The sequence below is a fragment of the Culex quinquefasciatus genome, chromosome 3, assembly GCF_015732765.1.
Source record: "Culex quinquefasciatus strain JHB chromosome 3, VPISU_Cqui_1.0_pri_paternal, whole genome shotgun sequence".
In the NCBI taxonomy this organism is placed as follows: domain Eukaryota; kingdom Metazoa; phylum Arthropoda; class Insecta; order Diptera; family Culicidae; genus Culex; species Culex quinquefasciatus.
Genome location: NC_051863.1, coordinates 161,586,744 through 161,613,772, shown reverse-complemented (window position 1 = coordinate 161,613,772; position 27,029 = coordinate 161,586,744). Strand labels below are relative to the sequence as shown.

General features: G+C 36.8%; 3 protein-coding genes across 3 annotated transcripts; 1 reads left to right on the top strand and 2 right to left on the bottom strand.

The window, feature by feature from the left end:
• Nucleotides 1-282: 282 nt before the first annotated feature.
• Nucleotides 283-3,031, bottom strand: LOC6037306 (cytochrome P450 4c21). The gene is made up of 5 exons (XM_038264365.1): nucleotides 2,647-3,031; nucleotides 1,389-1,644; nucleotides 1,206-1,332; nucleotides 970-1,149; nucleotides 283-910 (listed from the first exon to the last, which is right to left on the bottom strand). Exons 1-5 carry the CDS (start codon nucleotides 2,996-2,998, stop codon nucleotides 326-328), a joined length of 1,500 nt encoding a protein of 499 aa, XP_038120293.1. The 5' UTR covers nucleotides 2,999-3,031; the 3' UTR covers nucleotides 283-325.
• Nucleotides 3,032-3,385: 354 nt separating this feature from the next.
• Nucleotides 3,386-5,182, top strand: LOC6037307 (cytochrome P450 4c21). The gene is made up of 5 exons (XM_001847181.2): nucleotides 3,386-3,772; nucleotides 3,834-4,104; nucleotides 4,167-4,293; nucleotides 4,359-4,541; nucleotides 4,598-5,182. The coding sequence occupies exons 1-5, from the start codon at nucleotides 3,415-3,417 to the stop codon at nucleotides 5,180-5,182; spliced, it is 1,524 nt and encodes a 507-aa protein (XP_001847233.2). The 5' UTR covers nucleotides 3,386-3,414.
• A 2,253-nt stretch (nucleotides 5,183-7,435) lies between these two features.
• Nucleotides 7,436-9,233, bottom strand: LOC6037308 (cytochrome P450 4c21). Its single transcript, XM_001847182.2, has 5 exons — nucleotides 8,837-9,233; nucleotides 8,511-8,781; nucleotides 8,325-8,451; nucleotides 8,084-8,263; nucleotides 7,436-8,020 (listed from the first exon to the last, which is right to left on the bottom strand). The coding sequence occupies exons 1-5, from the start codon at nucleotides 9,192-9,194 to the stop codon at nucleotides 7,436-7,438; spliced, it is 1,521 nt and encodes a 506-aa protein (XP_001847234.2). The 5' UTR covers nucleotides 9,195-9,233.
• Between the last annotated feature and the right edge of the window lie 17,796 nt (nucleotides 9,234-27,029).

The window sequence follows — 27,029 nt, the reverse complement described above, 5'->3', positions numbered from 1 at the left end:
TGGAATCCAATAAATTGATGTCCTTCCGTCTTTACAGTTCATAAATGTTCTCTAAGTATGCATTACTAAATTATTAGATGGGCGTGTATCATCAATACCTAATCTATTGCTGTTTATTATTTTGAAGTTCAATGTTCTTGTAATTTTCTAATTACGCTTCAATATCACCAGTTTTGATTTTTTGAACAATATTTATTTTTGGAAAATTTGACAATACTAAAAGGACAGATTCATAATTAAGTAAGTCGACAAAGGTAGTAAGTAAGTGACCACTGTATGCATCGCATGACATATTTCAATTGAAAAATGTAATCCATCGCTAGCTTCACTTCGGTCTCTTCGTCAGCCACACCCGATGTGGACCGATCAGTTTCATAGTGATCTCGAACTTGAAGCGCATCTCCGACTGCCTAAGATCGGTTTTCAGTTCATAGTTCTGCAAGATCCGCAACAGTATGATCCTCATTGAGTTGAGCGCGTACCGCCAGCCGATGCAGTTCCGCAGCCCACCACTAAAAGGCAAATAAGCATACGGATGCCGATTCGTGACTGCTTCCGGTCCGAATCGATCCGGGTCAAACCGTTCCGGGTCCGGTCCCCAAACATCCGGTCGCCGATGCAGTGCGTACAGGTTGTACATGATCATTTGGTTCGGGGGAATCCGGACACCATCGAGCTCGATTTCTTTGCTTGTTTCGCGTCCCAAAATTGGTGCCACTGGCAGGAGCCGAAGCGACTCTTTGATGACTTGTTCGGTGTACTTGAGCTGTTGCAGGGTGTCTACGGTGACTTCCACCGAGTTGGAGGTGAACACGGAGTTTATTTCTTCTACAACCTTGTTTTGGATGTTCGGGTTCATTGCCAGGAGCAGCAAGGTGTAGGCTACAGCATAGGCGGAAGTGTCCTGACCCTGAAATTTTGAGAAATGATCTTCATTTTGATCGCCATTGGAGATTCGTTGATACATACCGCTCCCATGATAGTGAGGAGATGATCAAGAATCTCACGATCTGTAAACCCAGTGTTTTCTTCGCCTTTCCGTATTGTAAGCACCTGGTCTAGAAAGATCAGTAGCTTCGAGTGAAACTCATCCTGCTCTGGTGCTAGTCGTCTTTCCTTTTCAAGCTCCTCACGTCGGGTTTGAATGATCTGCAAAGAAAACCTGCTTTTCTGTTCTGTTAGGGAAACCAATCCATCGTACTGACCGCTTCCGTAAACTCGTTAACAACATCTTCGCAAACCTTTCTCGTTTGGTACGATTTTGTCATGCGGTAAAATACGTCCAAAAATTGGTTCACGTTGAAGATTCGTTCTCCAATGAGCTTCATCAACCTGTAAAGGCGTCAATATTATCATAATTGCAAATCACACCATGAAATAGAACGTACAGATCTACATGATGTAGAAACCTGGTCTGTCCTGGTAGTTTCTCCTCACACCGCCCCATAGTAGTGGTGAAGATCATCTCCAGGGTACACTCGGCAATATGTTCCAGCAGATCAATCTCTCCACCCCCAGCATATGGCTCTAACTTTTGAACCAATGTTTTCACTCGCGCATCCATCAACGGAAGGAAACCTCTCAGTATCTGGGAGTTGAATGTTCGATTTAGAGCCTTTCGAGATTGCTTCCACTTGTCCCCGTCTGAAAAGTCAACACATACATTTCAACACTTGCTTTTCAAAATCGACGGTAACATTTCAAAAGACATCATGTACATTTTGACACTTTCTGGGTTATTGCATATTCTAAAAGTACTCCTAATAAGCTACCTCTCCACCAAAAATGAGCAAAAGTTACTTCAGTAAAGTCTGTTTAATCATTACAGTCGACTCTCTGGCTGTCGATCTTCTCGATATCAATAATTCTCCATCTATCGATGAATTCTTCAGTCCCTTCAATCTGCATACTTCAATTATCTTCATTCCTCGATATTTTCCCTTGCTTGAAGGATCTCTTCCTCGACGGTCCCTTGGATTCTGTTTGCTTTAAAAATCTCTTCCGGTTGTCAATAATTTCACTTTCTCATGGCTTGCATAGACATTTTTCTTGGCGAAACAAAGCTTTGAAGGGTATTTGACATTAGTTTGTTTTTGTTTGATGGACGTTGCCATGATTCTCTCCCACAGCTGGGTATCAAGAAAAAAATATTTTCAATCGAGTCTTCATTTTGCATCGTTCTGTAAACTGATGATTCTCTTCCTCGACGGTCCCTTGGATATTGACAACCAGAGAGTCGACTGTATTTTAAATAAAAAATCTCTGCCATCAGCAGGCCCTGTTTATATAGCCCTGTCAACCTGTCAAACAAAAGACTACATAAACCTCGTAACGAAAAAAAGCATCATGAACAAAGCGCCATGTACATTCGGCGAAGAAAAACGAATCATAACAAAGCGTCCCCCTCAATGACAGCAGGGTGACAAAGACGACGGAAATAATGTTTTATTGAATTTGGATGATCAAGTATCAATGAAAGCAAGGTTTTTCGTCGTTTGTTATCATTAGAACATCTTTTTTTGCTTTTATATTAAAATGGGAATTGAAAATGGATGCTCAACATTCAAATGCGTTTTTTTCAAAACGCATGGTTTGTACATGATGCTTTTAGAAATGTTGGCGTCGAAATATCTACGCAAAACTCACCCCGTTCCGTGATCAATCCGACGCCAAGCTCGAAAAAATCGTACAAAAATGGCTTATTGTACATATCGCCGTTCGTCAGGATTTGTTCCATCAAATCCGGATGGTTCACCATCACCATCGGAACGGGTCCAAGCATGATCTTGCCCATCCGGTCGACCTGCTGGAAGCTCTTGACGAAAAATTCGAATATCTCCTGGGTGTTGATCCCGCACAGCATCGGAATGTGTCCCAAAATAGGCACAATCGGTTCGACGGAAGGTATCCGCTTGCTGTAGCTGTTTATCCGGATCCATCGAGCGTATTGAAGTGTTATCAGAGCTGCTATCACGAAAAGTAACACTAGAAACAGCATGGCGACTGTTGTTACCGTTACCACTATCCGAGAGCAAAGTTGACCGAGGAATGAGAAACATCCACCCAACTGGTTGAGGGACCGTGCACTCGGTGTATCAAACTTTTTTTTTCCCACGAGATGGACTAATTTTAATTGCTACTAATGCACGTACTTTTGAAGGAAGCAAGTGCGCACATATTGCCACTTTTCATAAAAAAAGTTCGTATAACGTCGGTTTCATGTTACTAAGGTTTTTGCGCGACTGTTAACTACTCAGTCATGGAACTACCAGTTTGTTTGAAACTATTTTTGCTAGAGTTTTTGAAATTTACATATTTTGAATTTTCACAATCATGAAAGTTACTGATATTTCTAAACATTTGTTCTTTTTTATTTAAGAATTCCAAAACCTGCATCCACCTGCTTTCGAAACCATGCTGTTCGAAGTGCTCCTGTCTATTGTGGGGGCCTTGTTACTGTTCCTGTACCTCAAACATCTCTGGGCGACCAGATACATCCAGAAGATCACTCCGTGCCTGCCAAAATTGCTGTACCCAATTGTGGGGCACATTCCCATGCTTTGCGGGCTGGACTCCGAGGGCATTTTTAGCGCGATGGCAAATGCATTCCGCCACGTGGATCATCTGGGTCGAATGATGATCGGACCACTTCCGGTGATTCTGATCAACCACCCGGAAACGTTGGAGGCCGTGCTGACCAGCGAACGAATGTTGAACAAACCGTATTTCTACGACTTTATGGAGGTGTCTGATGGAATTTTCGGAATGAGGGGTAGGTTTGTATGCATTTTTCAAGGTTTAACAAAAACAGTTATTTTAAATTTTGGTTCCAGATGGTGAAAGGTGGTCTAAGATTCGGAGGCTACTGAATCGCACTTTTAACCCAGTCACACTAAAAAGTTTTCTGCCTATTATGGACTCTAATGCAAAAGCCTTGATAGAAGAGCTACGCAACCTGGTTTCCGAGGAAGATAATCCCAACTTTGGGTTCGATATACATACCTACATTTCCAAGTGTAACCTCGATACAATCTACAACACTACGATGGGCTGCAACGACAATGATGAAGTGGGCAAAAATGAGTACTTACATCGGCTGGAAGTGTAAGCCTGAATGTTGAATTTAGCTGAGATATAATCGATAAATATTTTTTCATCATTTTTAGGCTCTTAAAAATAATGAGCGAGCGAATGGCTAATGTGCAACAATACTTTGACATATTTTTTCAAATGACTGATACCTACCGGGAAAAGCGTGCCAACAAATTGTTTGTTAACAAGTATTCTGCAAAAGTAAATAAGTTAAAGATTATGCAAAGTTCCTAATACTTATCATAAAGTTCAATTTATCTAATTAGACAGTTCATGCACGACAACAGCAGCTCAAACAGGCTCAAATGCAGCAGGCTCCCGACGAGGATGAGTTCGGAACCAAGTCAATGATCTTCCTGGACCAACTGTTAACCATCCGGGAGGGAGATAGGGCAGTCAACTTCACCGATCAGGAGATTATAGATCAGTGTTTAACGATGTTGGTTGCGGTAAGCGTTTTCGTAAATTTTTTGAACATGCATGGCTTAAATTCGTCAATCTACAGGGTTCGGATACGACAGGCGGCGCCATGTCTACGACTTGTCTCTTCCTGGCCATGCATCCAGAAGTTCAGGACAAAGTGGTAGCCGAAATGAGTGCAGTTTTCTCGTCGGACTCCGTCCAGATCACTCAGGACACGCTGCTGCAGCTGCGTTACACCGAACAGGTCATCAAGGAGACCCTTCGCTTGGTGCCGGTTGGTGTGCTCATGGCACGGGAGACAAAGTTCGAAGAAACGCTACATGGAGTTCGTATCCCACCGAAGCAGATCATCATGTACAATCTGTATACGTATCATCGCCGGAAGGATATCTGGGGTGCAGACGCGGACCAGTTTGATCCGGACCGGTTTGAGCCGGAGCGGGCTGATAAACGGCACCGATTTGCGTATATTCCGTTTGTTGCCGGTCAGCGTACCTGTATCGGACAACGATACGCCATGCTTTCGATGAAGATTCTGCTGTTGCGAGTGCTGCAAGAGTATCGGCTGGGGACTGACCTTAAGTATTCGGAGTTGCGGTTCAAGTTTGAAGTTACTATGAGACTGGTTGGGCCACATCGAGTTTGGTTGACTAAGAGAAATAAATAAAATTAACTTATGATGAGTTTTATTTCAGAATTCCAATCCATTTTGGCAAGTACAGATTCCAAATTTTTTAACTTTTGGAAGTCGCGTTGGAGTAAATATCTGATGATAGTTCTTAAACGGAGGTTTCACCCAAGTAACATTTTAGGCTTTATCAAAGCTGTCACAACCGCTATAAAACCTATCTGCCAAAACCAACATTAAAACCACTAAGTCGTAACAGCCTCCCCAGAACCCCGATAAACCTCTGTAAAAACCCAAAAGGACCTCCGCAAAAGGTTGACACGGCCTATTTCTAAAACCTACATAGGAGTTCAAGGCTTTACAACTGAATCCTAACAACATCCTCAAAGCCTTGGTAAAACCTAGTCAGGAGTCAAGGAAAAATAACATTTCATACGTCTTCAAACGTCTTATGCCAAATGGGTTTTATTTTGGCAAAAAATAAGTCCTCTGTCTTGCCAAATGATAAAATGGAGATGGTTTGCAAAAATGGCGATGATAAATAACGTCATGATTCGAATTCCCGGACGCTTCGAAACCCGGACACTTCAACTTGTTTTATCAATTATTTGGATATGAGTTCGCATTATCAATGTCAAAACTGAGTTATTTGATGATTTCTAATATCAACTTTCATTTAAAGTTTGTTTGAACGCTGTAGTTAATGCCAAAACAGTTAAATAAAATAAAATTATAAATTTACCAAAAAATGCGAAACAATTCAACAGAAATATTTCATAGGCGTCCGAAAAGCGGAAAGGCAAAGCAGAAATTTATGTTTTTGATTTTCTTAAATTCTAGCCATTATTTTAATATAAACTATCAATTGTTTATTTGAGACCTAAAGAATGCCATTCACTAACATTTCAGTCCAATTTTGTGCGATTCATAAGCAAAATCGAGTGTCCGGAATTCGAAGCAAAAGTGTCCGGATTTCAAATCAGCTTCGAATCAGACACTGTTATCCGGGATTCGAAGCACAACAAGTCATTTTAATTTTCAAATTCTGATGAAAAATTGTTAGAAAAGACATATTTTGCATGCTTTCTCTTAAAACTGACTGTTTATACTATATCCTGATGATATTTCTACATTTCCAACTTATTACATGATTTTTTGTCAGCTGTAACAAAAATGATATGCTACTAAGTGTCCCGATTTCGAATCATGACGTTAATAGATATTGGAGGTTATCAAAATTATTTCTCACAATTGGTTGCTCAAATTCAGCTGCGGTTGAAATTTTATTGATAAATGTAGGGGAGATAGAGCGAAAAAAATCAACTCTCTTCATAAAAAACATTATTTTGTAATCATAGTTTTAATGTGAAAAAATATTTTATTGTAATTCTTTGGGAAAAAGTTCAAATTATTTATAAACTTCAATCGCTATATTAATTATATCAAAAATTCAGTATAAATGAGTTTTTTGTCAAATATAAACCAAATTTCTCAGTTCTCTATTTTTTCAACCAAGATGGCGGTCAATCACATTCAATCTGAACACGCGTTTAGCGCCATATTTATACACTGCTAATTGGCCAGCATTTTCAGGAGCTTGTGATTTTAATTAAGCTTTTTGCATGCCTAATGGCAGTTGACAGCTAAAACACTCCCGGTTTTAAAGAAGCATGTGATGAAACCGTTCGGCATGGCGTTGCCATCGGGGTTTCAAGACTCTCTTAAAACTTTTATAATACCTTATTGAAAGCCTTTTATTGTCACTAGGTTTTATGTCCGAGGCATAAAACCCTGTTAGAACCTATTAATTAGCTCTTGCTTATTGGTTGCGGTGAATGCCCAAATAAAACTATTAAGCAATCAAGATGCTACCATAAAACCTTAATAAAACTAGGTGGTGGCCAGTTGGTTTAAAAATGCTACTTGGGGCATGTTTCTCCATGCTCAAACTCAACCCACTTCAACGAATCATCTCTGCGGTAAACTTTACGCAGTAGGCCTGGCAGCTTATACGTTTGTGATGTTAAAACGGATTTTAATGCAAAATAAATGACAAGAAGAAAGCTAGGCGTGATCTAACCTAATGCTTTCTCCAGGATCCCTTCGAAAGATTAGCTGAGCCAGGGTTTGATTAGATTAGATTAGATTAGAGGTACCATGTGTCTCCTCAATAACCAAAGATGTGATGAAATTTAATTTAAAAAAGTCTAAAACTTCAAATGTTGGAAGGATTGCAAAAGATGTTGCATTTCAATAGTATAAAAATAACAAAAAACAGCTCATTTTTTAATTTTATTTATTTCTCTTACTCAACCATACCAAATGCGGTCCAACCAGATGTAGTGAAACTTTAAATTCGAACCGCAATTCCGAAAGCTTCAAGCTCGTCCACAGTCGATACTCCTGCAGCACCCGCAGCAGTACAATTTTCATAGAATACATGGCATATCGATGCCCTATACAGTTCCGCTGACCCGCGAGAAACGGAACAAACGCATAACGGTGCCGTTTTTCTGCCCTCTCCGGCTCAAACCGGTCCGGATCAAACTGGTCCGCATCCGGGCCCCAGATGTCCTTCCGGCGGTGGTACGCATACAGATTGTACATGATGGTCTGATTCGGTGGGATTCGGACTCCGTTCAGCGTCACTTCGGCACTGGTTTCCCGCGCCATGAGTACGCCCACTGGCGCCAAGCGAAGCGTTTCCTTGATGACCTGTTCGGTGTAACGCAGCTGCTGCAGCGTGTCCTGACAGATCTCGATGGAATCGCTCGAAAATACGGCGTTCATTTCGGCCACCACTTTGTCCTGAACTTCTGGATGCATCGCCAGAAACAGGCAAACGGTGGACATTACGAAGGTGGAGGTGTCGGAACCCTGTTGGATGAAGAATTTATCGGTTTTTTGGTTGTATTTTGAAGAACGAGAAATAGTACTCACCGCAATCATCATCGTGAGCAGATGAGCCATGATCTCCTGATCGGTGAAGTTGACTGCCTTTTCTCCCTCTCGATAGGTCAACAGTTGGTCCAGGAAGATCATTGACTTGGTTCGGAACTCGTCTTCTTCAGGCGCCTGTATTTGAGCTTCTTTCAGTTGCTGTCTTCTGTGTTTAACGATCTTATGGAAGAAGCAGAGTTTAATAAAATTTGAAATGTTTACATAATATTAATTAAAAGACCTTTTCAGCAAACTGATCTACCCAGTTTCGGCAGGCTTGCTTCTCCCGATACGCTTCCGTCATTTGGAAGATTACTTCCAAATATTGGTGAACATTAGCCATCCGTTCGCTCACTATTTTCATGACTCTGTAAAAAGATTGCATTTTTAAAATCTGCACAAAGTCAGCCCACACAGTTCAACTCACACTTCCAATCGGTGCAGGTATTCACTCTTCCCGGGCACATTGCCCTCGTTGTAGCCCATCGTGGTGTTGAAGATCATCTCGAGGGTACACTCGGCAAAGTACGGCAGGATGTCGATTCCGGAGTCGGTTTTGCCCTGCCCCGAAACCAGCGGTCGTAGTCGTTCTACCATCGTGTTTGCCTTCGACTCCATGATCGGCAGAAAGCTTTTTAGTATCGCCGGGTTGAAGGTCCGGTTCAGAAGCTTCCGCACGTGGGACCACCGTTCGCCATCTTGGAAAAAAACGTTATATTAAGGGATTTGGAGTTCCAGTTCATGTCTTCCTACCTCTCATTCCGAAAATTCCATCGGACACCTCCATAAAGTCGTAGAAGAACGGCTTGCTCAGCATATGCTCACTGGTCATCACGGCCTCCATCGTTTCCGGATGGTTGATCAGAATCACCGGAAGTGGCCCGATCATTAGACGACCCAGCCGGTCTACCTGCCGACATGCGCTGGCCATCATGTTGAAGATGCCTTCGGAATCAAGCCCAACGAGCATGGGAATGTGGCCCACGAGTGGGTACAGCGATTTGGGCATGCATGGTGGAATCTTTTCAATGTACTGAGTCGTCCAGGTAAACTTTAGGTATTGAACCAACAGTAAAGTGCCCACAATCGACAGGAGCACTGCGAACAGCATGGTGACTTCCGACGCGGTGACACAAACGAACCCAGGATCTGTGCAAGACTGGAAGTTGGAACTCTCTCGACAGACAGGTTATAGGTTCTAGAACTAGAATGGCACTGTGTCATGGTAATAATTTTTTTTCTCACCGTTCTGCAAATCACTGTGGGGCTTTCCTGGAAGTTGGCGAGATTGGATCATTCTAAGTCGCAGTTTCAAATGATGATGAAATACGGAAGTGAATAAAACGATGATTTACGATCCGGAACTATATGCTAAAGAGAATTTCCTTCATCTGGGATGATTCGGGACAGTTGCATTTGTCATGTTTTTAAATAAATATCACAAAGACAGACTAAACTGCTCCTCAGATTATAATCATGAATAATATGACAAAATCCTCATGGCCTCCAAAAACATGTGAATCCATCGCTCTGAAATCTAACCAACGTGGCACATGATTGCATTTTTGCGGTTTGAACACATCAACCTTTTTGCATACAATTTCCCCCTTCAGCATATGTGACGGAAGTCCCACGTTTCACCGAGAACGACACGCGGCCTTCAAACGTGTGCTCGTGGCCACCGAAGGGGTTTTATGCTTTACCTACGTGCATGTGACCTTCCGGAAAAGAACTTTCCAACGCCACTGCTCTCCTGCCTGCGAACTCCGTGACCCACGAGTCAGGCCTTCCGGATGGCATCACTTGAAGGCTTCACCGGGCACTGCGGGCCGACCTTCGAAACAAGATGCACCCATCGGAGCGTGTCGGATGCTGTGTCGGAGGGCCAACTCCTGGACTAACCAGAGATAAGTGCGGACGTGGGGGTGGCTCCAGTAGGTCACTGGGTCAGCCTAGACAATGAACCTGATAGATCTGTGGTGTTGGTGTACCGCATGCGAGTCAATTGTTACTCTACAACAAAACGGAAATGGAATACAAATGTTTGTGGTGTGGCCGCCGAGTGTACACTTGAGTGGTGTGACCTCTCTGGCTTTGTTGTGGTCATACTTCCGGGACTAATGGACGAGATATGGGGGCAAGGTTTTAGAGATTTTTGTTTGTTTTTGATTGATGAACCAGAAGAAAGTAACAAAAGCCTCTTTCCTTTTGAGTTTAAAAAGAAATTGTGATCCTTGATTTTCCTAGTTATTAGTTGGTGTTGTATGAGTGTCTCAATTTTCCCAAACAAATTTGGTTTTGGCGGACAAGGTGTCTGACACCTTGATCAGCTTTCCCAAGGTCGACCAAAACAAAAAAAAAGTTAATCTCAAGAGAAACCTATTTGTGCCTTTTTCTTTGGCAAACGTGCCAAAAAGCATTTTTTCTCTCTGATCCACCATTACCAATCCAAAAATAGCGAATCCGACTCAATTAAAACTTTTCCAACAATTTACCTGCGGGCTCGTTGAGGGGGGATCCTTTTCTTTCGCCATCCGAAAGTTAACCAGGAATTTTCTTTTCCTACCGTTCATCCCCGCCTGGATTGATAAATATTTAACCTTTTCATTGTGGTTTTTGGGTGGCAAGATTAAGCTTCTGCAGCGCTGACCTGATTTCGCTAGGCCCGTTCCAGACTGTTCTAATCCTACCACGACCCCCCCCCCCCTTCCCAGGTGCGACCTTCCAAACTTGGCTCGCTCCTGGACCGAACCCAGTCAGTTCATTGCCATGAATGACGCGTTGGATAGCATTGAGAGCACTGGGAAGGAAAAACGATGACGTCAGAGAACACAGGCTGGCGTGTCCCAGTTTTTTCTCCTTGGTTTGATTTTCGGGATAGCTAGTGCCTGACCCACTTTTTCGGCAGGATTGTGTGGATGCTGCCAAACGCACGTTGGCATTTGGAGTAAATGTTATTTGGTTGGCATTAAAAAGGCAGGTAAAAAATCAAATTAATTTGTTCGCTCAAAAATATTTGCAACGGCCTTACTGTAACTTCAAGATTAATTTCGTTGTTTTATTTGTGATTGTCCACTTAAAGTAGTGCACCTAAACTACGCTAAAGTTGTTCAGAATTTTTCAATCTAAGATGGCGGCCAAAAAGGACATGTTGAAATATGTTGTAATATTGAAAAATTGATAATCTATCGTTATCGTTATCGTTATTCCGTAATTCTACCGGCGATATTTTTATGGACGATAATTTTAACTTACCAAATTCAAATCAAATTATTCGCTCTACAGCATTGCCTTGGCATTCTCGATTACGAGATTCCTACTCGAAACTAGGTGATCGAAGGCTTGATTGTTGAGGCAATTGCAAACCATTTTTTACACCTTAGCTTCCATCCATCGCGGGATTCGAACTGACGACCTTTGGATTGTTAGTCCAACTGCCTACCAGCGACTCTTCCGTGACAGGATTCAGGGAGACTGGACTGAGCTAACGACCTAACCTTTAGGTTAGTCCGGGGCAAACATTTACTTCCCGTCCGACGGAAGGCGTGATCAGACAAATCTCGTCTCGAAAAATGCCACCGGGACCGTCTGGGATCGAACCCAGGTCGACTGGGTGAGAGGCCATCACGCTTATCCCTACACCACGGTCCCGTGGTAATTTTAACTTATATTTAATATATTTCTAAAATTGACTAAAACCAACCAAATTATGTTTTATTTTCATGCTTCCTCTTGGTAAATATTTTTTAATAATTTGGTCAGTTTGAAGTACAGTCGACTCTCTGGTTGTCAATATCCAAGGGACCGTCGAGGAAGAGAAGCATCAGTTTATAGAACGATGCAAAATGAAGACTCGATTGAAATTGGTTGTTTCTTGCCAACCAGCAGAATCATGGCAACGTCCAGCAAACAAAAACAAACACCCTTCAAAGCTTCGTTTCTCAAAGAAAAATGTCTATGCAAGCCATTAGAAAATGAAATTATTGACAACCGGAATAGATTTTTAGAGCAAATAGAATCCATCGGACCGTCGAGGAAGAGATCCTTCAAGTAAGAGAAAATATCGAGGAATAAAGACAATCGAAGTAGGGTAGGGTAGTCATCAATGAGACACTTTTGGTTTTCAACTTTCAACGATTTCTCTATTTTTTTCATCAGCATGTCTTAATGAGCTTTTAATTGCATTATCTTTCTTTTAATGTGTTCTATCATTGACCAAAATATGAGATCGATCCGACATCTACAGCCAGAGTTATTCAACTGTCTCATTGTAGACACACTTGGCAGGAACAATGAGACAGCTGGGGAACAATGAGACACTCTACGAAAATCAACATTTTTCTAGCAAAACATCATGTTTTTGTATTGTTCCATTGCAGGTGACATGCCTTGAACATTTTAGAGCAATTTTGCCAACATGAAACTTTTAATAACAAAAGTTACACTAAAAAGTATTTAAATTTTGTTAAATCCATATATTATATTATATTTAAATTTTGTTAAATCCATATATTATATTATATTTTAATTTTGTTAAATCCATATATTATATTATATTTAAATTTTGTTAAATCCATATATTAACTTTGTATTTTTGGTTAAATGAAGTTTAAACTCTATAAATATGCCAAAAATCACTTTTAATTCATGTTTTGAAAGATTTCCATCGATTTTGAAAAGTTTATTGAAGAAAAATCAAAGTGTCTCATTGTTACCCATGGGCTGAAATGAGTGGGGAACAATGAGACAGTCCTGGATTCTGGGTGTATTCTAAATTTTGGCCAAATCTAATGAAATGACATTGTAGCCCAACTTAATCCCTATGGAACGTCGAGAGACATTTGAAGAAATATTAGTTTTGGTGTAAACGGCAGCCTACGAGCGAAAAAGTATTTTTTGTCCATGATTTACTTTTACACCCCAGAATCAAACATTTATGAATTACTTTTCAAGGGAGCGTCCATAACCAAAGCCACTTATATGGCAGACGTGTATCCAGTAGACACACCTTTCCACCAAATATGAGCCTGATTGGTTGAAACTACGACTTGTGAGAGCCATTTTATCATTGTTCCCCGTGTCTCATTGATGACTACTCTACCCTATGCAGTTTGAAGGGACTGAAGAATTCATCGGTACATGGAGCAATATTGATATCGAGAAGATCGACAGCCAGAGAGTCGACTGTATAAATACTTAAAAAAATCATAAAATACCGTATTTTTTTCTAAAGTACTCAAATTTTCATAATTTGCAAAATGGGTATCAAACGATTCGAAATTTTACATGCCTTTCAACTGTTTTAGAGTTTTTTGTATGAAATTTACCGTATTTTCTCTCAAATACTCAAATTTTTATCACTTGCAATATGGGTATCAAACGATTTGAAATTTTACATGCATTTTAACTGTTTTAGAGTTTTTTGCATGAAATTTTCACAAAATATCGCATGTTCTCGAAAAACTCAATATAAGTCGCTATATAGGTATCAAAACATTAAAAATTTTGCATGTCTTTTAAATGTTTTAGAGTTTTTGAATGAAATACTCAAATTTTGTGAATACATTCATTCAACCAAACCACAACTCAAATTTTCACAAAATGCCGTATTTTCTCAAAAATACTCAAATTTTTATAACTCGCAATATGGGTATCAAACAATTCGAAAATTTGCATGTATTTTAACAGTTGGTAAAGTTTATCGAATAAAATTCAAAAATTATCACAAAATACCGTGTTTTCTCGAAAATACTAAAGTTTTTATAATTCACAATATGAGTATCAAACGGTTTGAAATTTTTCATGTATTTGAACTGTTTTAGAGTTTTTTAAATGACATAAAATTCAGACTCGATTATCTGAAGTTTCGATTATCCGAAGGCATGTATGGAACTTCGGATTATCAAATCACGAACAAATTTTTTTTTTGTTTTATTTTTCTTTTTCTTTTATCAATCTACAATTTCGAGTCAGGCGACCCCATTTTAGTCAAAATTAAATAATTGATTATATATTAAAAAAAAAATTTACATATTAAAAAATGAAATGCATTTTTCAATATTTCATCATCGCCATATTGGCTGCCATCTTTTTTTAAATATTTGTAAGTCACTTTAGCGTAGGTTAGAGGTCATACTTAATCTTGACAATCACAAATTAGACATATATTTTTTTTCGTTTTTCCAAAGTTTTGATTATCTGAAGTGAAATTTTCCCGAGGACTTCGGATAATCGAATCTGGACTGTACTAAAATTTTCACAAAATAGCGTATTTTTTCGAAATAGTTAAAATACATGCAAAATTTTGAATCGTTTGATACCCATATTGCGAATTAAAAAAAATGAGTATTTTCTAGAAAATACGGTATTTTGTGATAATTTTAGTATTCTATCCGAAAAACTTTAACACAATAAAAATAGGGGAAGGTGGGGCAAGACGACCATATGGGGCAAGAGGAACAATCGCTGGTACGGCAGAATTTTTTTTAATTTTGATTATTTCCAGTATGAGGATTTGTTGCTTATTAGGTATGATTTAACTTTAAGTTATTTTTGTTGAGAGCATTATGAAAATCTTGTTCAGGTGGGGCAAGTGTACCATATAGATTTTTAGTATGGAAAAACTGCGAATTGCTCCAACAACATATTTTATTGGGAAAAAAATACATAAAAGTACTTAAAATCTGATAAACAATTGTTAAAAAAAATTGTCCATGTAAAATACAATGATATTATGAAAATTTCCTTTTATTCATCTAAGTAATAATTTTTTTTCGTAAAAACGATCAAATTCTTAGTAAAATATTATTATTTAATCTAAAAATTAAAGAATCGCTTCAAATACATTCTAATCTGATCTATCTAAGTGATAACAGTGCAATTGCTAGCAAATTAACATGTTGTTTCATGCATTGTTCCTCTTGCCCCATAAGTTGAGAAGAACGTTCGGAAAATAAATATTTTTAAAATTATTTTTTTACATTTAAAAGAGGATTTTTTAAAAACTTGTTCTATCTAAGTCTTAGTCAAGACCTGGAATAAGATGATTATAAAAAAATCCGACAGATTTTTTTACGTTTTTAATGGGTTATAACGAGCATTTCCTTAGCTTTGTTACACTTGCCCCACTTAACCCTACATGCAAAATTTCGAATTATTTGCTAATTATAAAAATTTGAGTATTTTCGAGAAAATATGGTATTTTGTGAAAATGTTAGTGTTTCATTCGAAAAACTCAAAAACATTTATTAAACATGCAAAATTTTGAATAGTTTGATACCCATACCCCCATACCCCCGAGTTATAAAAATTTGAGTATTTTCGAGAAACACGGTATTTTGTGAAAATTTGAGTATTTCAATCAACAATAATCTATATTAGTGGAAATGCATGCAAAATTTCGAATCGTTTGATAGCCATATTTCAAATTATAAAAATTTGAGTACTTTAAAAAATACGGTATTTTGTGATTTTTTTTAGTATTTATATTTTGAAACTTACCATACCGTCCCGACGATAGCGAAGACCATTATCGACGATAATACGATCGATTTCGTCATTCATGTGAGGAATCAGCTATTTGCAGTGATTAGAAATATTGCATAGCGGGTATTCATCAATGGAGAAGGGCAAATAAAATCGTTTTTTTTTTTGTAACAATGCACAGTACAATTTTAGAACAATTCACTGAACAAACAAAATAATAAGGTTTTTTGTTGTATATAATACTCCATGATTATTATTTTAAATCAAAGGTCTGCGATATGTAAAAAGTATGATGAGACATGTTGAATTTATTGAAATTATATTTTCAATGCTAATTAGAATCCTATTATTAAGAAAAGTTATTTATACTCTTTTTATGTTGAAAAATTCTGCAAAAACCCCAGTAATATACAGGAAACCGGAAAATTTCCACTCTTTTCTTTCCATGAAAATCCCCAACCAGTACATCTAACCCAGATGTAAATCAGCGCTCCGTTTGCTCTGGTTCATGGGCAAAAACAACGAGCGACCTAAACTCTGGCGCTGCTGACATCACTTGGGTAGAGGTCATCGCACACAACCGTTGAAGAGGGGCCCTAAATGAGGAGAGAGAGAGAGAGAGACCGCAAAATAAGTGTCGTCGCAGTTTTTCTGTTGTTGACGGACGTGATGACGTTGGAGGGGCTGTAGTATTTTTCCCTCACAATTTACATGTTGTTGCTTCACGTTCAGCATTATCTAGGTTGAGCTGGAGTCACGAGAACGTTTGCCGAAGTTACGACGACGACATAGGGGGTGAGTTTTTCCCGGCGATGTTTATCTTAATTAGTTAGTTAGTGTAAGTTTTGGAACATGTAAATTTGAATTTCAGGAAAATAGTTTAAAAATCGGATCATTATTTGCTAAATATATATACAAAATATTTTTTTTTAAATAGTTCACACCGTGTGACCAGTTGCATTGACAAAGTGGCGCATAATAGGTTAATTGAAAAGGTCACGTGCAGAGAAGAGAAATACTTTTTCACGTGAGGATGTGCGTTCGGGTTTTTTGTTCCTTGCGATAGTGACAGAGCAGTTACGCTTTTACGGTATGTTTTTTTTTGTTTTGTCCGAGGTAAACACTCACACTTGACCTTTACGCCAACGCGCGCTGTCATCGTAATCGATGAACCGTAACGGTCAACTTCCGGTGGATGTTTGGTATGAGGGACCTCATTATGCTTGTATTTAGGACAAGTTGTAGGCAAAAGTTCAAGTTAACTTTTTTTGAGATTTTGTCATGCTATTATTTTCATAGTTTTTTGTACATTTTTTATTTCCAACAAAAATTAACTTGAGCAACTTTTGTTCTACGAAAAACTTAACTTCTCTTGAGTTATGTTTTTCTTTTATTATTTTTAGTATTTTAATTTGTATTTATCTTGTTTAGTTTATGTTTGTTTTCGGTAGTATTTGACCTATTCTCCACCTCCTGTCATTATATTTTGCCTATCTAATTTTTGCATATTTTTACAGTCTTTTTTTATTTTTTTGCTTGTTTTTCACAATTTCTGCTATAAAATGAAATCATTATCATTTAAATTGTAAAAAATGCGTAGAGGCATTGTCTGGGACACAAGAAAAAATACTGCATACTTCTTTTTACTTAAAATATAGGAAATGTTAGTAAAACCTGGGTGCAGTACAGTGGTCCGCAAAGCGGCCTCAATTTAGAACTGTCAAAGCTGAACCAATTTACTGTTTGAAAAATGATACCAAGAAGTGGCAAGTATTGTAATCGAACTATGATTTATTTTAATAATAAAAAATAAAAAAATCGAGGGGGTCGAGCTTTTGAGGTATTCGAAGTCAACACAGTTTATGAAGAGGGTTGGAATCGAGATTGGCATAATTTGTCACTGACATTTGGGTAATTCTCCGCCAACTCACACAGCAGTTGCCCCGACCCCTCTTCGATTTGCGTGAAACTTTGTCCTAAGGGGTAACTTTTGTCCCTGATCACGAATCCGAGGTCCGTTTTTTGATATCTCGTGACGGAGGGGCGGTACGACCCCTTCCATTTTTGAACATGTGAAAAAAGAGGTGTTTTTCAATAATTTGCAGCCTGAAACGGTGATGAGATAGAAATTTGGTGTAAAAGGGACTTTTATGTAAAATTAGACGCCCGATTTGATGGCGTACTCAGAATTCCGAATAAACGTATTTTTCATCGAAAAAAACACTAAAAAAGTTTTAAAAATTCTCCCATTTTCCGTTACTCGACTGTAAAAAATTTTGGAACATGTCATTTTATGGGAAATTTAATGTACTTTTCGAATCTACATTGTCCCAGAAGGGTCATTTTTTCATTTAGGGTATTTTAACCATTAGTGGACCCCCTAGTAGAGCCGAAGCACATTTTTCACAAATTTTCAATATTTTAAGCACTTGTTCATAACCCTTTGTACAAAACAATGAAAACTGAAGTCTTATGAACAATTTTGACTATTTGTTTTATCAGTTATTTGTTTTTGAGCAGAAAAATAGCCAATTGAAAAAAAAAGTTTTTTTGCCTGTTGTGGACCCCCTTTTCCTATAGTGGACCCGGGTCCATAATCCGATTGTGGACCCGGGTCCACTATAGGCAAACTGTTATTTTTATATCAAATTTAACCGATATTTGATGTTTTGATGCACGGTGTAGGTCTAATGATAGATATAATGAATAAAAGATGGATTTTGCTCACTTTTCATCATAAAAAAATATTTTTTGTTAACAAATTTGGCTTTAAACAACAAAAAACCAAACAGACATTTAAACACATTTATTTCCGAAAAAGATCAGAGAAAACGTCTCAAAAACCACTGTAAACATAAAAATAACTTTAAAAAAGTAATCTTGATGCAAATTTTTCCATATTAATTACATAAATGGTTGACCGAAACTAAACAATAGAATTGTTTACAGTTGCTGATAAAACCACGCATGTTTATTGGAAAAAAATGTTTTGTTATTGATTTATTATTATAAAATATCATTATGGTGCTTCAATTAAGTACAATTAACTATAGTTTTGATTAATTATAAATTCTAACGGCTTCAGCATTATTGGTACTTTTAACATGAAAACAGCTATATTTATACTCATAATTAAAAAAATATGCGTTTAGGTTGATAACAACAAGCATTTATTGTATGTTTTAGAGAAACTTTTGCTTGAATACACAGTATTCATCATTTTTGAAGGTTTAATTAACAGGGGTCCACTTTTGGAAAAGTTTGGATTTTCGTTGTCCTATATTGGACCCCCCTAATTTTTGCTAGAAAATTGCATTTCTTCGCTTTATTTTAGTAAATATCCTTAAACTTACATTACTTCGACTTGCTGAAGTTAAATAATCAGTCAAAAAATGATTGGATGGTTAATTCAATCATAAAATATAAATGCAGTTTTGTTGTGAAAATGCTAGTGGCCATGGCTGATTTCAGATGTCGAACTCAAAACACTTATTTTGGTGAAAAGGACAATTCAATGTCAGTCAACATTGTTCTAAATGATGCTGAACATGCCAAATAAAAGATTTGTAGACAACAACACGCTTGAAATTGTGATTTTATTGAATTTTCCATTAAAAACCCTTCAGAGGGTCCACTATAGGAAAGGGGTCCACTAATGGATAACGTACCCTAGAACAAAATTTTTCATTTTAAAATTTCGTGTTTTTTCTAACTTTGCAGGGTTATTTTTTAGAGTGTAACAATGTTCTACAAAGTTGTAGAGCAGACAATTACAAAAATTTTGATATACAGACATCAGGGGTTTGCTTATAAACATCACGAGTTATCGCGATTTTACGAAAAAAAGTTTTGAAAAAGTTGGTCGTCATCGATCATGGCCATTCATGGTCACCCGCGACAGACACGGACGACGAAACAAAGAGAAACGCAAAAAGTAACTTTTTCAAAACTTTTTTTCGTAAAATCGCGATAACTCGTGATGTTTATAAGCAAACCCCTTATGTCTATATATCAAAATTTTTGTAATTGTCTGCTCTACATTTTTGTAGAACATTGTTACACTCTAAAAAATAACCCTGCAAAGTTAGAAAAAACACGAAATTTTAAAATGAAAAATTTTGTTCTAAATGAAAAAATGACCCTTCTGGGACAATGTAGATTCGAAAAGTACATTAAATTTCCCATAAAATGACATGTTCCAAAATTTTTTACAGTCGAGTAACGGAAAATGGGAGAATTTTTAAAACTTTTTTAGTGTTTTTTTCGATGAAAAATACGTTTATTCGGAATTCTGAGTAAGCCATCAAATCGGGCGTCTAATTTTACATAAAAGTCTCTTTGACACCAAATTTCTATCTCATCACCGTTTCAGGCTGCAAATTATTGAAAAACACCTCTTTTTTCGCATGTTCAAAAATCGAAGGGGTCGTACCGCCCCTCCGTCACGAGATATCAAAAAACGGACCTCGGTTTCGTGATCAGGGACAAAAGTTACCCCTTAGGACAAAGTTTCACGCAAATCGAAGAGGGGTCGGGGCAACTTTTCCCGATTTCGTGTGAGTTGGTAGAGAATTACCCATTTAAAAAAGCGCTATGTCTCACGCAAACCCTATGTTTATGACGTTATTTGAATATAAGCGATGAATTATCAATAACTATGAATGGCACTAGCTAAATAATATTGAATAAACTTACTAAACGATATTATCACTGCGCTTCAATGCTACAAAATCACGGAACTTCCATTCGGTTGCTCTTCAGATTCATAAAATTCTACCCACTTTTGACGCAATTGTTCGTTTCGTGGAACACTAAGAAGGACTCTTTTGGCCGTCCATCGTTTAGTATACGAACACAAAAAGCACAAAGCACATACATTTTCAGCGAAAACTTTAAAATCAGAGCAATTCTCTCAGATTTCGGTCATTCGTTTTTTTTGTAATTTTTAATCCGACTGAAACTTTTTTGGTGCCTTCGGTATGCCCAAAGAAGCCATTTTGCATCATTGGTTTGTCCATATAATTTTCCATACAAATTTGGCAGCTGTATCTTTTGAAGGAATTTTTTGATCGATTTGGTGTCTTCGGCAAAGTTTTAGGTATGGATATGGACTACACTGAAAACAAAAATGCTGCAAGGTAAAAACAATTTTGGTGAGACTAACATTTCAAAAGGGCCAAACACTAAATATTACGCCCTTTTAAAATGTTAGTCTTGGTTTAACAATTTTGAAAATACTTTTTTCGAAAAGATCGGAAAATTTCACGACAGTTTCATATTATAACATTGAAAATCGGACCATTAGTTGTTGAGATATCGACATTGGAAAATGGTGTGTTGTTTGGTAGGGACTAAGAAAACATCAATTTTCCTGTTTTTAAATCTTTGCATGGCAATATCTCAGCAACTAAGGGTCGTATCAACAAAGTTCAAAAATGCAAAATATAGAGAATTTTCTCAGCTTTTCAAAAATATTGGGCAAACATGTGCACTAATTTTAAAAAATGAAAAACTGCGACTATTTTCAAAAAAGTCACCTAAAAATGGATTTAACTTGAAAACGGTGCACTTTATCAAAATTTCACCAGAGTATTTTTTGATTGCAAATTTGATTTTACATCGAAAAATGAAGTTGAAAAATTTTTGCGACCAATATTTCGATTTTTTGAAAAAATCAGTATTGATTCAAAATTCATAACTCGGTCAAAGATTTTTTGTACAACTTAGAAATTTCTAAAAAGTTGGCATTTGATTTAGAGGACATATCAAAAAATAAAAAAAAATTATAAAATATTTTTTTTTTTTGCAAATCAAGTTTTAGTGACAAAAAAATTAAATAAAAAATCACCATAATTTTTTTTACCGTATATCATTTTATTTCAGTGTAGTCCATATCCATACCTACAACTTTGCCGAAGACACCAAATCGATAAAAAAAATCCTTCAAAAGATACAGGTTTTTGAATTTTCATACATCATTTTAGTATGGACAGCTGCCAAATTTGTATGGAAAATTATATGGACAAAATAATGATGCAAAATGGCTTCTTAGGGCATACCGAAGGCACCAAAAAAGTTTCAGCCGGTTTAAAAATTACAAAAAAAAAATTAAAGAAAAAAGACCGATTCCGTAGAGAACTGTTCATCAACAGATCCAAATTGTTTCAAAACAAGTCACTTCAGCAGCAAAAAATATGTCACGCTTGAGCTTGAACGTAGCCTTGTTCATGTTTACAGCTGTAGTGCAGTTGTATTAGTGAGGAGCAGTGGGGATTGTAGGGATTATGGGTTGCAGGATTGAATATGTAATAAATTATTGAATGAGTATTTATTATAAGATTGATATAATTCATAAATAAGAGTTTAGAGCGCAACAAAAAGTGCGCACCTTCATGATTATTGCCTTGTTAGCAGACAGATTGCGGATTGAGTGCGAGAGCGCGCTAGCGAGCTGCGAGAGAGAACAACGAAAGAGAAAACAACGAGATGCGCGCGGCCGGCGAAAGAGAGAACAAAGATTGTCAAATCAGTTTTGTGGTTAATTTGTGTGGATTAAGACGTGTTGTTTGTTAATTGCAAAATATCTGTGTTTTTATTATAAAAGAAAGTCTTCGATCACGACAGGGATCATTCGGAAATCACGTTACGCATTCTGTCTTTTCAGCACCCAGGTAAAAACACATTTAAATATGACATTTTTTAAAACATTGGCAAAGTCACAGTAAAGCTTCCAACCCATACATTTTCTGAAATTTCAAGAGTTCTCGGGTGAGTTTTCAAAAAGCCGTAGGCCGTGTCCTCGGACACTAATATTCGTTTTTCTCCCAATTGTAACAAAATTTCATTAATTTTTATTTTGGGGCACTTGAGAGACGTATAGATGAACAATCATAAGCATTTTTGAAATTTGTTTTTCGTAAGTAGGTCGGATACCGATGCAAAAAAGGCTTTGTTTACCATTGGCTCTTACGGCTTTTTGAAAACTAATCCGAGAGTTCTTCTTTCCAATGAAATTGTTGAAAAATTGATATTTAGCGATTTTTTTTTATCGAAGCCCGTCTAAAGGCGGGGTTGGGTTGTAGAGGGTTAAATATTTTAATCGCACTTCGATGGCATTATAGAAAAAAGGCAAAATTAAGCATCTGTGCTCATTTCGAAGCATATCGGTTGAGGTTCAAGGGTCGCTAAGGAAGTTTGTGAAAAAAATCTCTTATACAAAAGCGCCTTTTTTAGATCGCTAATAACTTTTCAGGAACAACACGGATCGCTTTGCACTCTTCACATTCATTGTTGAGCACTATTAGGATTACACTTTAGACAAAATTTCCACAATATTAACAACACCTCTCGGAAAAAATAGTTTTTTTTTCCTATTTTTATGGTGCAAAATATCTGCTTACCAAAAAAAAACTTGCAAAACATTGGCTGGTTCATGAGAGAATTGCTTATTTTTAGGACAGATTTAGCCGATCAAATCTCTTCCGCTTTTTTCCGATTTTCGATGTAATTTAATTTTTTTTTGTTATTAAGAAATTACGAGAGGGTTTTACTCATAGTCACCCCACTGACGGTATAAGGATATTCAAATGATTTCGTATTTTATGATGAAAATTATGTCAAAATTTTCAGAATTATTTTTTGAGTTGCAAATTAAACAACGATTTGTCAACAATTTGCTCATTTATCACCACAATTAGGTCACGCCAGAACAGTCTCGAAATTAATGTCGCACGTCATACTTTGCCAAGAGACATCTTCCAATTTATCTTCGGGATCACATATCACTCCCTCCCGTAACAGAATGAGAATAATAGCATGGACAATGTTCATCTGTCACGAAACTGGTGACGTTTTTCCTTTCTCTCTCTGGGTTTTTGTTTGCCAACTTACCCTTCGCAGAACTCGTTTGGCGATTGTAGTGCGAAATAAAACTGATTTTCGCAGTACTTTTGATTGGCGAGACGATTCCTTTGAAGAAACATTTCGTGCTTTAGGTTAACTTTTGTTGGTTTGGGAGATTTGGGTAACATAGGACGTTGAAGCTGATGGGTTCTATTTGTTTTCTTGCTTTTGGGTTTTGTACAAATTTGGCTTTAAACAATTAGTTTCCGGAAATGTTTTTTTAAATTCATTTAACCTTCTTATGGGTTTAAAAATAAATATTTGTATCATAATTTTCATATACGTAAGTTTAAAAAAAAAAGATAATTTGATTAATGTTGTCCCTTTTTCCTCCAAAACATATTTCGTTTGATTTCTCTTTTGAGTCTTTCATTGGCATCGTCTGCGCACATCAACCAATATCTGTATAGCAATAATCATTTCGCTGCTATTTATAAGCGTTCTGCCATATCACACACTCATCATCTGACATCAGATGTTGCGATTCTTACGACCGACGACGTAACGGATTAATTTCGCGCCATAGCTAGTCTGGCTTGCCCGCCACGGGCCACTTTCGTCGAAGCCAACTTCACCAGGAATTCCAGGAATTGTCAAAGACGACGATGGAAGGAACCATGCCGAGAAAAGTGCTTTCATCTCAAAAGAAAAATGGTGAACTCTGTCGTCGCCATGGGCGAGGAAAATTTGCTAGAATAAAGTGATTAACTTGAGTTGTGATATGTTTTTCTTCCGTGAAAACGGGGCGAACAATTGGAAGAAGTTGAACAATTATGGTTTCAGTGAAATTCATGGGGCGTGATACTGATTGAATTTAACGCTTGTTACGTTTTTATCGGAAGCTCTGCGAGTAAATTTAGTAGCAGAGGAAACACTATCAGAATAAAAGGTAGATTTATGGCTATATTGCAAAGATGAAAATTCTTTAATGAAAATTACTGGACCTTTTGAATAACATTTTCAGGCATTCATCATAAAATCGGATTATCTGATCTAAATTTAACTTGTTTATTATTTTCTTTTTCTGTATCCACCTAATCATATTTTTTTCCGAATTGCTGTACTCATATTATCCGTTTGAACATCATTAAATAATGTGATTGTTCAAACTTCATGTTTCTAAGATACAACCAACTAGAGTAATGTTTTCTATGTGTTATCGAACTACCCCTAATTTCGTAACTTTTGGTTCCGAAACTATTTGTTCAACGTGGAAAAAAATTATTTTTGATTTTTTTTACAGAAATTGAAATGTTTGGCTTGTAAGTATTATTACACCGACCAACAAAATTTCTGCGCAGGTTCAACTCAAAGGGAAGCATGAACTTTGAGGTCCCCAGAAACACGTGCATTTTGGATTTTTCAATAATATTTAGTCAGGGCCGAATGGCTTTTCTCCAAAGTTTGTACAGAGAATTAGTGCGGTGTTTCTGAGGATCTCAAAATTTATGCTTCCCCTCGAGTTGAGCCTGCGCAGTCATTTTTGACAATTTTTGTAGGTCAGTGTTAATTAAGAATGGTGCCGAAAATTTGACAAAAGTTTAATTTTTTATGATTTCAAATCGAACCAGATATCGTTAATGTATAATTAAGAGTTATTTTTTCTCTTATACTTATTCTTTTTTTGTTTTTGTAATTTACTTCTAACAAATCACTGGCTTTAGCAACAAATTGTACAAGATTTGAAATTTTCTTTGCATCAGCAGATCCCAAGGATGCCAATTAATTGGAAATGTCTTCTCGAACATCTGTATGCAAGCCAAATTATATCCCTCTACAGCTCAATCCTGCCTTTAGGTGAACTTTGAAAATTCGCCAAAAAAAATTGTTTTAGATCTTTAAAATGCTTCAGATAGAAATACGCTTAAAATTTAAGATAATGTTACTATTGGAAGTTTGACTAGTTTTATAAGATTTTGCCAGTATTTAAAAAAATGTATATTTTCTAGGGGCAACTTAGGCTGTGTGTTTTCATTAACATTATCTGTTTGATGTAAAAAAAAAGTGCAGTAATTTTTGTAATATCTCACGCAGACTATGCCTCTTTGAATTTTATAAAATTTAAATGATTATGATCATTTTTTAGTAGAAAATGTAGAAAAACAAGCAAAAAATAAAATTAGTAACTGTAAAAATATGAAAAAAACTTAAACGGCAAATTGTAATGAGGTGGTAGAATAAGCCAAATACTATCAGAGACAAATATAAGCACAACACAGCATCTAAATGAAAATAAAAATAGTGAAAAGGAATCAAGATAAACATAAAACATTTAAAAAAATAGGTTTCCGCAGAACAAAAGTTGCCCAAAATGACCCCTGAACACGGGAAAAATATTAATTTCCGAAAAATGGGCATTTGAGGGTTAACTGACACTGATGAAAAACAACAACATAATAATGGCTTGCATCCTGGAATTCTGGGTTTATTGCCTTTATACAAAACCTTGGGTAAATTATTTGCCTCTGCCTAACTGCCTAAAATTTGGACTGATGAATTGAAACTTGTCATCAATGAAAGCCCGCGCCTCTCCAAACATCAATGAATGCTGTGCGGGAAACAACCCACGGAGGTCAGTTCGTTGTTTCCCTCTCTTGGCAAACAGCCTCCCGGGCAGACGGTTATAACAAAATTAATAATATTTCAATAACAAATCCTGTTGAAATAACAAAAAGTGTTATTCTATTATCCTGAACTTCAACTTCAAGAAGAAAAAATAATAACAGTTTCTGATAAAATAACAAGATTTGGTATTGAAGAGATATTATATTGAAAATTTTTAATAACACGCTAATAAGAGGAAATGTTATACATTTCAAAAACTCTCCTAATAACAAGATTTGTTATTCGTTTGGTATTCTGACTAAGAAATAAAATTACCATAAATCGAACAAATGGAAAAGTTTCTAAGTGTCCATAACACAATCTGTTATTTTCATTTGTTAAATATGGAGCAATTCCAGCTCAAATCAGGATTTTTTCTGGTACTTTTGTACTTTGTAGACATGTTATTTGTAGACATGTTATCCTAGGCCTGTATAAGTCATTTTTGTGTATATGGAGCCAATAGTACTCGAGAATAACATTTGAGAAGGGCGTAAGGAATTTAAATATTTTTGTATTCTGTAATTTAAAAATTACTGTATCTCGAAGCCGTTGCGTCGTATCAAAAAGTGGTCAAAGACAAACTTGTAGGAAATTGGACGGGCTTTCTGAAAAAAATACACTGAAACAAAAACACACGCCACATCTATGAGATTTTTTGAATTTTAGGTCTAAAACTTAAATTTAAAGGTGTTTTCACGATTTTTTTCGTTCAAAATTTTTGAGGAAATAGTCTAAGATGTTACCAAAAGACTGACGAAAAATGCAGGATGGTATGTCTCTCCTAAAAAAATATAAAAAATCATTTACTAAAACTGTTTTTTTTGAAAAGTGGTCTAAACGTCGAAATTTTTTTAAAACCGGTATTGGGAATCGATTTCCCAGATAATTTTACATAAAAGTCTCCATATTGACCATTGTCCTATGTCCAATTCTTGGGAAGATACAGCGGTTT